Raw genomic sequence first — 15037 nt, 5'->3', positions numbered from 1 at the left:
TTCCAGATACAGTGGTCTCTGCGACTGAACAGACTGTCCTGGAACGCATCCCGTTAGACACAAATTTTCAACTTATCCGAACACTACTAAATGTAGTGCCCTTGCCCATTATCCTCATTACTCGCGGCATTTTGCTGATTCCCATAAGACGTGGGGCCCAGGTCTGCATCTGCACAGAACATACCAAACTACACTACTGGCCATTAAAATTGCTACACCAAGAAGAAATGCAGATGATAAACGGGTATTCATTGGACAAATATATTATACCAGAACTGACATGTGATTACATTTTCACCCAATTTGGGTGCATAGATCCTGAGAAATCAATACCCACAACAACCACCTCTGGCCGGAATAACGGCGTTGATACGCCTGGGCATCGAGTCAAACAGAGCTTGGATGGCGTGTACAGGTACAGCTGCCCATGCAGCTTCAACACGACACCACAGTTCATTAAGAGTAGTGACTGGCGTATTGTGACGAGCCAGTTGGTCGGCCACAATTGACCAGACGTTTTCAGTTGGTGAGAGATCTGGCGAATGTGCTGGCCAGGGCAGCAGTCGAACATTTTCTGTATCCAGAAAGGCCCGTACAGGACCTGCAACATGCAGTCGTGCATTATCCTGCTGAAATGTTGGGTTTCGCAGGGATCGAATGAAGGGTAGATCTGTAACTGTAACTATACAGCCACTGCTGAAGCGTGTGCTAGACGAGCTTTCAAGAATTAGTGTCTTTGACGCAAACACCGTCGAGCAAGCTTATGTTGATGATCTGGGCACTATATTGAACAGTGAAGACAACAAAACACTACCAGACTAGACTCCCGTTGGACGTGGTCATTACAGCCAAACCACAAGACATGCTGTAACAAAATTGTAGAGGGAAAATACAACTACTTAATGTTTGGATAAGACAACAATGTATTCGCAACTTGCACAGATTGCAAAGGGCTTATTGCGTAAACGCCTACATCCTTGCAAAACTCAATCACATTCTAGCCTTTTTACCTTTTCAAATTTGATAATTTCAAATTTCAAACGGTCTTATCGAAATACGACGTTAGACAAATTAACAAAACAACGACGAGCTTAATTTCCATTATTCGTTCACTTTGGCTATGTGTGTGTGTGTGTGTGTGTGTGTGTGTGTGTGTGCGTGCGTGCGTGCGTGTGTGTGTGTATGGAGAAGAGTCGTTCCGTTAAAGTATTTTTTGTGTTATGCATTATTATATCTCCATCACCAAAGAATTTCATATCTATGCTTCTGTCGTCACAATACACTGATGGGATACCTCCGAACATCGTGCCGGTCCTTCTTCTACCAGGCGTTGTGCGGCAGCTCGACGGGGGATGGACTCAACAAGTCGTTGGAAATACCCTGCAGAAATATTTAGGCATGCTGCCTCTATAGTTGAAAATGTTGCCAGTGCAGGATTTTGTGCACGAACTGATCGCTCGGTTATGTAGCATAAATTTTTGATGGGATTCATGTCAGGCGATCTGGGTAGCCAAACCATTCGCTCGATTTGTCAAGAGTGTTCTTTAAACCAATCGCGAACATTTGTGGCCCGGTGACATGGCTCATTGTCATCCATTAAATTTCCATCTTTGTTTGAGGACCATGAAGTTCATGAATGGCTGCAAATGGTCTCCAAGTGGCCGAACCTAACCATTTCCAGTCAATGGTCGATTCAGTCGGACCAGAGGACCCAGACCATACCATGTAAAGACAGCTCACACCATTATGGAACCACCACCAGCTTGCACAGTGCGTTATCGACAGCTTGAGTCCTTAGTTCGTGGGGTCTGCGCCACACTCGATCTTTACCATCAACTCCTACCAACTGAAACCGAGACTCGGCCGACCAGGACGCGGTCTCCCAGTCGTCTACGGTCCAACCGTTATGGTCACGAGCCCAGGAGAGGCGCTGCCATAGCCCATTAACACCAGATTTCGCCGCACTGCCCCAACGGATACGTTCGTCGCACATCCCACATTATTTCATGCAGTTATTTCACGCAGTCTTGCTTATCAGTTAGCCCTAATAACCCTACGCAAACGCCGCTGCTCTAGGTCGTTAAGCGAAGGCCATCGGCCACTGTATTGTCCTTGGTGAAAGATAATGCCTGAGATTTGGTATTCTCGGCACACTCTTGACCCTGTGCATCTCTGAATATTGAATTCCTCACCAATTTTCGTGATGGGATGTCCCATGCCCCTAGCTCCAACCACCATCCCTCGTTCAAAGTCTGTTAATTCCCGTCTTGCGGCCATAATCACATCGGAAACCTTTTCACATGAGTCACTTGAGTAGAAACGACAGCTCTGCCAATGCACTTCCCTTTTATGCCTTGTGTATGTGTGCACATCTGAACGTGCGCATCTCGCTGCAAATGGTCTCCAAGTGGCCGAACCTAACCATTTCATGATTTCTGTCACCTCAATGTAAGGATCACATTATGATTTATCCTTAATATCCAAGAACATTTTTCCTGAAATTTTTTCTATTCTAGAAGAGGAGTCAATAATTTCATCAGTTTTATGAGTCAGTGAAGGATAAAAAAAGGAAGATCTATGGAGAGGAAAGTTGATTTTACTTCGAACTACCGCCGAAGAAGGCGACTATGGCGAGAGTTAGGCAAGGCAACGTGGAGGAAGGAGTCCCTATATCAAATAAAAACGCATTAACAAAGAAAATAGAATTAAAAAACAGATGCTCTGTACCTAAAGATCTTGCCGCGAAAGGTAACAGTCTCAGGTTAGAGTCCCGGTCCGACACACAGGTTTAATCCGCATGAAGTTTCAGATATGTGGACCCTCCACTACATAGCCAAAATTCATTCTGTAATATTATATATTTTTCACATGTACGACTGCTCCCGAAGCTACAGTGTTACTAAAATAAGAATGGGTACTGTTCCGGTAACAACTCGCTACACAAAACTAAATGTTGTTGGAACAGCTAGTATGCATAATTGCGGCTAGTTGCAGCTTCTAGGAGCCATAATACCGCAATTTATTCTATAACATTAAATACTAGCACACGCCAGTCACCAGCAACGAAAATTGATGACCGTCAGCTTCTATAGAATAAATGATAATTAACTGAAATGGGCAAATACCTATTAGGTATATTACGTATGTGCCGGCCGGAGTGGTTCTAGGCGCTACATTCTGGAACCGCGCGACCGCTACGGTCGCAGGTTCGAATCCTGCCTCGGGCATGAATCTGTGTGCTGTCCTTAGGTGAGTTAGGTTTAAGTAGTTCTAAGTTCTAGGGGACTGATGACCTCAGCAGTTAAGTCCCATAGTGCTCAGAGCCATTTGAACATTACGTATGTAGATTGTGGACAGTTGGAATTGTGGGTCTCACGGGAGCGTGCAAGGATTAAGTCCCTGCAGTCGCGCTATTCATCTGTGTCTTCGGTGGCTTAGATGGATAGGGCGTCTGCCATGTAAGCAGGAGATCCTGGTTTCGAGTCCCGATCGGGACACACATTTTCAGCTGTCCCCATCGTGGTATATCAACACCACCTGTCGGCAGCTGAAGGTTTCAATTCATCATCATTGAACAAAATTATCCACTTAGAGTAGTGAATGACAGCGTCCTTTCAATATAAATACAAGCTAATGTTTGTAAAAAGAGAAAGGACTCATGAGTATCAGTGAAGACGAATGAGAGACATAGATATTTAGTGTCCTTATCAAGTACGCGCTTGAACACACATCAGGGACATGTTGCTAAGACGCCAGGCGTGTCCATGCAGCCTATGCGAAAGTGTAACAGAAATGCTCGGTGAACTTAAATGGCTATTATTGGAAGAAAGACGACGCATGTTGTGACCAGAGTTGCAACTCTGGCAAAATAGACTTCCCTCCGGCAACGGATGGCGAACGGAAAAGCTTACACGCCAGGCGAGGAGAGTCCTCCTACAAATTCTAACGGTCGGCGGTAGAGACCGTTAGAACGCGGAACTACAACTGCGCAGCACAATTAAAGGAGCACTTTTTCTAGACGCCGTGATTTTCTCCCATCGTGATTCATAAGTTTGAAATTTGACTCCAAGGTGCTTACAACCTTGTCCAGTAATTGTGCATTAGCGTGGTACCATGTGATGTCTGACCCTCAGATTGGGCGACGCTTAAAGCAGTGCGGCATCGACACATGCGGAAAAAAAGACCACTCTCAGAAGTTCATATGAGTTGTAAGGTAGGTTAATGATGTCACCTTGGCACCAAATTTTACTACAATTCTGCCAAATGCCGTCTTGGACGTGTCACACGATCACCCATCTTATGGGTGGCCGACTAAAACATTTCAGACACACCCCGCTCAGAATCTACCCACAAAATCCCCATTAGGTGGCATAAAGGGCGTCAATGACTCCACCCCCTTCGTTGGGGTGGTGATGTCCACATATTTCGCAGTCGAGAACGAGTTTTCAGTGCGATGAACAATAGGACTAGGTTCTTGACAACCTTTGACACTGATGATACCCCCAGACGATCCAGCCCGTCTCTAAGGACATTGCGGACCAAGAACTCTTTTAAACGTGATCGCACCCCTTTGGAGGTCAGTGCCACCGCAATTTTTGCTCTGGTGTACAGGGTGGAACTACTAGGGAGTGTTCAAAACCATTGGACGAAATGTAACCGCGATCCGAAGCAGCAAAAGCTGCTTGTGCTTTTCCAGCCCTCCTATGGCGTGATTACGGAGTGGTGCGTCAGTGACACATACATGAATGGAATGGCAAAGGGTTCTTCTAGGACCCTCGGTGCCACCCACTGGCCTTTGTTGAATACTTTTAAAATTTAACTGGACAGAGACAAGCTGTGACGGAATCCCAGGCAACCCCCTTGACACCTCACAAATTCCGGAAGGCCTACTAGAAGGCACAAGAGCGTCAGCATAACCTACATGCCGACGGCTAAGACTCTCGTCACCGGTTCTGTCTGTACAATTTTTAGACGCTCAACGAAGGTGGGTGAATGACACCGAGGGGGTCTTAAAGGGACACTTTGGAGTTTTATTTACGCATGTTACAATGTCGCACCCCCTCGTGCTCACGCCACAGGAGCGCACGAAACAGGAGGGCTGAAAAAGAATAAGCAACTTTTGCTGCTTCATATTACATACAAATTTCGTCGAATAATTTTGAACAGTTCCTAGTGGTTCCGTCCTGTACATCAGAGAAAAAATGCGGTCGCACTGTACCCCAAAGGGGTACAGTCGTGTTTAGTGGCCTTGCTGGCCTACAGTGTCCTTAGAGAAAGGATGAATCCTCTGGGAGTATTAGCAGCGTTAAAAATTGTCAAGGAGATCGTTTTGTAGCTCATTGCACTGCGAACTGTGGTTTTCGACTGCAGAATGTGTGGGAATCAACGCCAAAAAAAAGGTGTTTTCATTGATGACCTTTACGCCACCCAGTGAAACCTTTTCGTGTCGATTCTGAGCGGCCTTGTCTGAAATGTTTTTCTCGGCCATTCGTGAGAAAACCGCGTGATTTCAACGCTGGGTGTCGTAGTTCTGAGTACCATCGAAGAGGCGCCAAAAGAAGGGATGAAATGTGCGTAAGAGGAGACGTGACACGCCCATTGTGTAGTTGAGCAGAATTGTGGTGAAATTTGGTGCCAATGTCACATCATTATTCCACCTAACACAGTTTTTAGCATGTGTTGATATCTTGATGTTTGAAGCTTCGTCGGTCCCGAGGGTGACATCGCAGGGAGCCACACTTTGCATCCTTACAGAAGAAGGTTATAGGCACCTCTTAGCCAAACTTTAAACTTACACATCGCTATGAGAGCCAGTTACAGGCTTTTGAAAAAAAGTGATGCTTTGTGTTGCACAGTGTATGTTTCACGTCATATATCAAATGAAACAAAAAATGTGGAGCTGTATTGTATTTGCATGCTAGGATAAAAATGGCACTTCATGGCTTAACCAGCAGAGCAGCCACTGCTCCCTCCACGCCGTTGACGAGGAGTGTTCCTGGGCCTAGGTGCTCGGCTAATTTGAGACTACGTCAGATCCAGCTGTCAATGGTTCTGATGCAATGCTGGACCACCTCTCCAGTTAGACATCCTGCGGCAACTGCCTTCTGCAGCTTATTATCTGCCTCCAGCATTTTAAAAGCTGTCCTGTGGCCTGGTATCTACCCTTCCATGGGGAAATATCTGTAAGTGGTTGCCGTGCCAAAGAATGGCAAACGTCCTTGGCTGCCACAGAATTACCGAGCGTTTACACCAGGCAGTTTGTTCACCGTGTCGCTGCTGAGGGCTTCATGCCGGACGAGCAGTTCGGGTTGCACAGGGGCCACTCCACATCTCTCTCATCAGCTGCTGCGGCTGGTGGAATAGGTCACAGGAGTGCCAGAGTGTCAAGAATATATTGGGGCGGTGCTCCTGGACGTCTCCAGGTTGTTCGCCCTCTTATGGCATGATGGCCTTGTGTACAGACTTCGTTCATGGGATCCCGACGTCACACATTCGCCGCTCCGCTCCTACATGTCAGGCGGTGCACTGTCTAGGGCGTGACAAATACAAGCAGCTTGTTGCTTGGCTTTTGCTCTACATCTTGTACGATGGCCGTTCACAAAGTAATGCAACGTATTTTTTTCTTAAAGCATGTTGGTTTTTGTGCAGGGTTTCAGTACACCATATTACTCCTCACTCTTTCGGCTACAAATCCCTATCTTTCAACATAATCTCCGTTCAATGCGACGGCCTTACGCCACCTTACTGGGAAGGGCTGTATGCCTGCATGGTGTCACTCTACTGGTCGACGTCGGAGCCAACGCCTTACTGTATAAATGACGTCCCCATCATTCACGTACTGCTTCCCGCGGGCTGCTTCCTTCATTGGGCTAAACAGATGGAAGTCGGAACGTGCGAGATTCGGGCTGTATGGTGGATGAGGAAGAGGAGACCAATGAAGATTTCTGAGCTCCTCTCGTGTGCGCAGCCTTGTGTGAGGCTTTGCGTTGTCATGGAGAAGGAGACGTTCATTTGCAATTTTGTGGCGACCAACACGCTGAAGTCGTTTCTTAAATTTCCCGAGAGTAGCACATCACAACTGTGTGCGGCGGCCGACACGCGGGACATCGGAGAGGTTTTCGCGACCATGTTGTGATGATAGATAAGTCGCTGAACGGCTCACCGCACTTTTGTTCACTGCCAGGTCTCCGTAGACATTCTGCAAGCGCCAGTGAATATTTGCAATACTGTGATATTCCGTGCCGGCCGGAGTGGCCGAGCGGTTCTAGGCGCTACAGTCTGGAACCGCGCGACCGCTACAGCGACAGCTTAACTGGTTTTTTAGGCCAATTTGAAGTTGTTTCCAGGCTTGGTGAACCAAAAGAGTCATACATCAGTTTGTTCGTCCAGGCCCCCCCTTAACCACTGTGATAGGTCGTTATAAGTTATCGTTTGCACCCTGTATATGTAGGTGTTGGTCACGCTAGCACCATTTGCTTGTAATGACATGAGTCGCTTGTCAGTAGACGTCAATAAAACGAAGGCGTTCATATAAGAATCTGTCTAAAGACGAATACTTCGTTGATAGATACGTTTGTATTTCGGCTTTCATTTCACGGTATATGGTTAATATACTCTAATGACGAACTAGTAGCTTCTATTTAGCTTTATCTATGTGCAGATTCTTACAAAGAAAAGAAAAGGAAAGAAGAAACGGTAATCGTTTCTCATTGTCATGTGTAATGACCTAAAAAACCTGTCGATCTGTATGACTGCGCTTTGTTTAATGCCTGTCTGTAGAAATCCTAACAATTTTAGTGGTTTCGCAACATCACGAACCTTAAGTTGTAATGGTACTTAAATTACGTAACCATTACGGCACCTCACCTCAACCTCTCGATACCAGCAATATTCTACTGTGTTTCTGTAAAATAGTTAACATATTTCTGTGACAATACTCAGATTTGATTTCATTAATGTAGAGGTACTTTGATACATCGATATGTATATATTGCAATGATATTATTCTTATGTGTATTCTTTTTTTTGTCACTATGATCTTTGATGTACTTGTAACTCTGATTTTTGGGCTCTTAAGCGGTTATTAGAGAGTCAAGCTTTGGTAGTCATGTTAAATAGACGCAATTTGGAGTCAGTTTATGAAATGTGAACTTAAACAGTGAGGAAGATATTTTCAAGTATGTTTTATATTGTGAAGTGATGTTTTGGAACGAGTTACGTGATATTGCAACAAAAGTAATAAAAAAGAAGTGTAACTTAAATTCGGAGTGCTGATTACTTTTTTTACATCACCATTGTCATAACTTGCAAAAGTTTAATCTTCAAGAATGATTTATGAAACACATCTATAAAACCTTTGAATATCGCAGAATAACACCTAGGCCTGTTTGCATCCGAGCTTGGAATCATCACTACCTAGATTTTCGATGATTGAGACATGAGTTCACAACGAGACCAGCGTGGGAAACACGAAAAGATGAGTGCCTAGTTTATCCATTATTTCAAGAAATGACTTTATTAACTGTGCTCTTATGACACCTGCCACATAATATAACTTTGTTGTTGCCCGAAAATGCAATACTTAGCAGCGTGAGCAACACTACAATCATAATTAATTTTTGACCTTCGTCGTGGCAGGGTTGTTAGAATGTGTTCGTTCTCTTTTCACTGTAGCAAGTTTCATGCCCTGCTTAAAATTCCTTTGAGATGTGAACATCATTATGACTCATCTCCATCTAGGGAGGAGTAATGAAAGTGAACTGACTTGTTCACTGTAAGCAGACGCAATACATTTTCATTTATGAATGAATTTTTGGAGCCTCTCATAGAGATAGTTTTCAAATTGAAACGTGCAACAAGAATCAGGCAAGAAATCTCGTAAACGGAAGTTTTTCAGCCAGGAAATTAGCTCAGTAACTTTTCTGCATATTTCAAAATTTCAGTGGGTGATTCTTATGCCGGCCGCGGTGGTCTAGCGGTTCTAGGCGCTCAGTCCGGAACCGCGCGACTGCTACAGTCGCAGGTTCGAATCCTGCCTCGGGCATGACTGTGTATGATGTCCTTAGGTTAGTTACGTTTAAGTAGTTCTAAGTTCTAGGGGACTGATGACCACAGATGTTTAGTCCCATAGTGCTCAGAGCCATTTGAACCATTTGATTCTTATGGCTTGCAGGAAACCACGGACTTCTAATCTCATTATTACAGGGAATTCCCATATTTCAGTAATAGGAAGCACGGTTATTGGATAGTTTGTTCCAGAACCATTAGGTGAAATGTAGACAGCATTAGTGCTATTCGTAGATACAATCAAAATACTAGAATACAAGCTCTTATATTGTAAGTGTGGAACGCTGAGCTGTATTGAGTCCAGCGGATAGGAAATTATTGAAGAAAAAAGAACATGTCAAATTTATGTTACGTACCGGACTGCATTCGCTCTGAGCCTGAGGACTAATCTGGTCAGACAACTGAATGTTACGCATGCATCTAAGGCAAACAGTCATAGGTTTTACTGTGTTTGTCGTTAACTGCATGTTCTGCCCTATTATATCCTCGTTTACGATTATTCCGAGAACGTTTACCGTTTTGTGATTGGGTTATACGAAACCATCGAGGAGTACGTGAGGAACGGCTTCTCGAAATAGTACACTGATTAACTTTCGGTACAATATAAGGATCACCTGTGACTTCCTGCGGCTTAGTTTGAGACTCAGGTTTCGTGTACATCTTAATGCTGATGTGCAGATAACGTATTTTATATCTAGCTGCTTTATTAGAGCCTATTTCATGGTGAAAAATATCCTTGTTAGTGGTACTGGTCTAGGAAAGAGAAACATTTCGCCTTCAGTCCTATCCTGAATATGAAAAAAAAATAAAGAATTAAAATGTGCATACTCTTGATCTGGACGGAGGTGATGTTTCTTCTGCTGTTTCAGGAACGGACTTTTCTGCTCCCAGGCTCTCCTCACTGGGTATAGGATTTTGTTCATCATCCAACTCTTCCACTTCCGCCTGCAACACAACGAAACATATATTTTGTCATAAATGAGAGAAGAGGTAACTAATTTTTTGTATGTGTGAGTCAGCGTCAACGTCGCAGTTGGGTAACCGTCCGGACTACTTTAGAGAGAGGTAGAGAGAGAGAGAGAGAGAGAGAGAGAGAGAGAGAGAGAGAATGGCAATAAAAAAATTGCTGAGCTGTTTTCTTCTAACGGTACTTTCTGCTTAAAATTCATGGTTTTATTTTCGTAATAAGTCGGTGTGTCCAAGCTAAATTCAATATGTATAAAATATTTACAGATAGCAGCGTAGTTTTATACTCTTTATCGAGAGGCGGAATCTGCAAATGTTCAAATGTCTTGGCAATTCGTATCGTTCAGTGTTCTTAGGTGTACCTTGTGACAATGAACATTTAATGTTGTACTAAGAGGATGTATCTACAGAATGTCCTAGGAAGAATGGTCAATATTCAGGGATAAAACAGGAACTATCACTGGAAGAAAGTCTGTTAAACACTGGCTCTGAAATGCATACCTTATGTGTACGTCTCCATCTTCGATACTGCGAAACAAATCTCTTCTACTGCAAGTTCTTTGCTTTCCATTTTAGGAGCAGGTAGTATGGACCAAGACAAGAAAAAATTTTCAAATAAACATAGGCTCTGAAATGCATACCTTAAGGGCTTTGAGCACTTGTTCAGTCGAAGGGATGTGTTTGACAGTAACGAAGATAAGTTCCCATTGCTGTCAAGATATGCATTTCAGAGCCCATGTTTGCTAGACTTTTTTTCTTTTTTCGGTCCATGCTACCAACTCTCAAAACATGGAAAACAAAGAGCCTGCAACAGAAAATATTTATTTCACACAATCGAAGAAGTGCTCGTAACGCTTAAGGTATGCATTTTAGAGCCCATGGTTACCAGACCTTTTTGCTTCGAATGCTCGTTCCTGTCATATCCCTGAATATGGACCATTTCGCCTGGTACACCCTGTGTAACTCTGAATAAATGTGTATTTCTGCGTCATTTGCAAACTAGTAAAAAGACACAGGCAACATATCGAAACCATTTCATCACAATCACACAAGCACTGTCAGTAAAGAACGGGTAAATGTCAGTCCAGTACCGCTTCAGGAAAACCATAAAGTATGAGAGAACCGTGCAGCAGATATAAGAGAGTAAGACTGCACTGGCAACACGTGTTGAAATTAGAACAAAGGTCAACGGAGAAAGTTAAAAAATGCATTATGCAACATACTAACATCTCCATACTACAAGCGTGAGCTACAATCGAGACAATAGGCTACATTTTAAAATTATCTTGTTCGCCTCGTCAGCAAAGATGAGTTTAGGTCTGCGGTTAAATTTGATGCCAGCCTCTCGCCAGAAAGCGTACGAATTCCAATAAAATGTGTTGTATTGGAATTGGTACTTGAAGGGCACCACAAACGTGTGGTTTCTCTCACGAGAGCAAATGGTCGTGTGAGTGTGGACTATATCCTACGCGGAAATCGGTGTGAGTGCTCTCATCCTGCCTCTATGATCAAATGTAATAATCCCACGCTGGAGCCCCCACTGCAGCTATACCAGCTTGCATAATTTACATCGCACACAAGAGAAACCAACTCTCTAACTCTGATACTGCTGGAAGAGAAATGTCTTGTGGATGTCCTGGAGTGTTATTTCTGCTGGGTACATTTCTGGAGGGTACCTAAAGCGATAAGGTAACAGAAGCATGTTGGAAACTTTTCCCCTTTGACTGTCGTTTTACAATTATCGCCCTCCTTAGAAGTAAAGACGATGATTTACTTCTGTCTTCGCGCAAAACATTAATATCGATATAATCATTTCGAGAAGATAGTTCTTTCAACGAATTCCAAAAGACGTCGTTATTCATGGACAATTATTGAAAATTTGCTACAGGCGAGCAACGCTGTGTTATTCAGATGCCTGGGATGGGGAATATAGTATTTAGTATGCTTGGCTGACCATGAGCAGCAACCACCCAACATGATGTGCGGCTCGCCAGCCTTGGCCCAAGTGCTGACAACTAGGCTGTTCTTAATCGACCTAATTCTTTTGCGACAGACTATGTTTCATCCAGTACCTCCAGCTTTGATAATACAACCGTAAACTATACGACGCTGGAAGAGACAAGCTGTCATCTCCCCACGCCCTGCATCCAATACATTTTAAAATATTAACTGTTTTAAGAGAACGGTTTTTAAGATCTCTGGTGTGTAGCAAGCACGTAAGTTTCATATCGTGGAAGATGCCCATAAATTTTACTAAATCTTTAAAACTTAAAATGTTTTCGCTGGTTGCTGGTTTTGGAACATTAGAAGTAAAGTTCGAAAAATACATAACAGACTTCCTGTGGAAAACTTAATACTTCTTGTCCTACAAGGCTTGAAGACGAACTAGATTTGGTTAGCCGTCCACGAATTACGGCCACTCCAAGGGCTGTTAGCAACACACCAAAAGGGCTGACAAACTGATTTCAGATTTAGACGTATATCAGGACATTACACTGACTGGTACATTCAGATTAATTCATATGTTTGGAAGAAATAATCGTACTTCCTACAATGTGCATGAGCTATTCTCATGTGTGCCTGAGGAGGAAGAGAGGAAGCAACTAGTTAGTAAAGTTCTTGAACGTAAGCAGTATATTCCTCCAATTTTGTTTAACCAGAACATATAAGGTTATTGAAATGGTGATTTAAATACGACGGTAGAGAAAGACATTGGGAGTTCATTGTGAAACAGTGATACCAGAACACAGAGAAACTCTGGCGGTTGAGAAGAAGCTGCGGTAAAAACTTAATAGGTTCCAACACATTAAAAAAAAATGGTTCAAATGGCTCTGAGCACTATGGGACTTAACATCTGTGGTCATCAGTCCCCTAGAACTTAGAACTACTTAAACCTAACTAACCTAAGGACATCACACACAGCCATGCCCGAGGCAGGATTCGAACCTGCGACCGTAGCGGTCACGCTGTTCCAGACTAGAGCGCCTAGAACCGCACGGCCACATCGGCCGGCAACACATTTCAGTTTCCCGCCGAGTAGAAGCTGTTTCTTCGCGTTGGTGGGCAAACAAAAATGTCTAAAGTTTCTAGTGAAGATGAGGCTCTTTACTGGCCCAGCAGCAAATAAATGTCTGTTGAGCGTCTTAAAAGACGCTGCCTCAAGGTTCCATCAACTCTCTCTCTCTCTCTCTCTCTCTCTCTCTCTCTCTCTCTCTCTCCCTCCCCCTCTCTCTTTCCCTCTCTCCCTGTTATTTCTGTCATGATGATTGTCCCAAGTAGCAAGGTAATCACGTTTCATTGCCCCATCCTTTCAGAAATCACACTGATTTTCATGTACTTTCTTTACAGTACTGGATTTTCTTGGGGGTGGATTCATCACTGACACCTGTTCAGCACTGTGGCCAGACCTACTTAAAGGTTATTATTTATTAGGGTGAAAAGGACTTTCTGATGTTGGAATTTCTTGTCCTATTTTTGAATTTCTTCTTTTGAACCTGTTTAGCAATGGCGGGAATCTGCCAGAATAAAAATGTAGCAAACTTTACAAAACTTGCATTGTCATATTTGTGAACTGTGTATGTTTAACTCGCGGCAGTTGCTTCATTGTGTTGCCATATACAAAAGAAATCAAGAAACATTCATAAATACGCGCTTCTGGCGTGCTGACAGAGCAATGAATTTTCTTACATAACAAATGAAGCTGTGACATAGAAATGTACATTGGTTTGCCGAGAATAGCCACTACTACTATCATAAATTTTAGCACAAATATTGGGATTGTAAACAGTAAATTCAACGCTGTTAACGAAATCGTAATCAGCAGTCTTGTTTCTAATAACATCCATCCAGCCAAAATGAATGATTGTTTTTGATAAAAGAGAGTGAACCCTCCCAGCTGTCTAACAAGTGCAAGAAGTGAAAGGCTGTATGAATAATCAAAGCAGAAAGGGGCTGTTAGGAGTGCTCAGTGAGTTCGCATGTGCTCTAGTCATTGGATGTCACCTTAGTGACAAATCCATCAGAGACATACAAACCCTTCTAAATCTGCCCAAGGCGATTGTTGGTGATATGATTGTGAAGTGAAAACTATTTGTTTTGGCAGTATGTTAATAAATATTACATAAATCATTTAAAAGTGGTGCGTTTGTTCAAAATAAAATAAATAGGTATGGTCATTTTCGTCCACTATCACCTGATGGACCGTGTTAATGCGTAGTCTTACCCAGACGCAGGGATAACATCACAGCCCAGCATCCTGTGATCCACTTACTAGATAACTAACATGTTGACGGAGGTGACAGTAGAACTTTTGGTTTGGTCTCCATGTTGGTGCGGGCGTGGAGGGGCCTCATCTCTCAAAAGGTCGGCCTCATCTCTCAAAAGGTCATTTTATAGCTGATATCAGGACCTATCCAATGACGTATCGCTATGCGTACATAGCGTGTCTATAGCTTTTGGTGCAGTTGTTATAATTTTACACATAAATTTTAATAACTTTTCTAATATTTGTTTGTATAAATATGATAATAAATTTATTGTATTCGTTTCTTTATTGAGATTCCAACGCTGTCATCAGATTTTCTGTAACAATTCTGGAACTGGTTTTCATGTTTTCACTGAATATTGGAAGTTTTTAGATTTACCGCACTCAGATCTCGGTCTTATCTGCTCGCCGTTCACAAGCATGCGGCGGTACAATTCTATCTAACAGTCACGGCAATTCCAAGTTACATCCGGTCAGTGGCCTGCTAGACAGCGGCCGCCGCCCCCTCTCGTGGCTGACAGCAGCGACGCGCACTTTCCAGCACTCGCTCCCTACCTGGTACAGCAGCTACATCGTAACGTCACACACCGGAGTTGTTTACCCAAGTAAGTGGTGTGAAATCATTGACAGATGATACCAGACAGACACTAACGTAGCCTCTGCGAAATGCAGCTGGCCAGCAGATGCGAAAATGTATAGTCTAAGGAAACGAAACAGACTATTTCAGACGAAAGGTAGTGA

At 43.3% G+C, this 15037-nt stretch overlaps 1 protein-coding gene across 5 annotated transcripts in view; it reads right to left on the bottom strand.

Annotated features, from left to right (window-relative positions):
• The window catches only part of LOC126184543 (cAMP-regulated phosphoprotein 21), a 1287166-nt gene that overhangs the window by 356565 nt on the left and 915564 nt on the right, over positions 1 to 15037 (bottom strand). For all 5 annotated transcript variants that reach the window (XM_049926953.1, XM_049926952.1, XM_049926954.1 and 2 more), the window contains one exon: positions 9895 to 10011. In XM_049926953.1, the coding sequence (XP_049782910.1) occupies positions 9895 to 10011 (117 nt within the window). The remainder of the gene's footprint in view (positions 1 to 9894; positions 10012 to 15037) is intronic.

Source organism: Schistocerca cancellata, chromosome 4, assembly GCF_023864275.1.
Source record: "Schistocerca cancellata isolate TAMUIC-IGC-003103 chromosome 4, iqSchCanc2.1, whole genome shotgun sequence".
NCBI classification, from domain to species: domain Eukaryota; kingdom Metazoa; phylum Arthropoda; class Insecta; order Orthoptera; family Acrididae; genus Schistocerca; species Schistocerca cancellata.
This window is presented reverse-complemented; position numbering and strand designations above follow the sequence as displayed.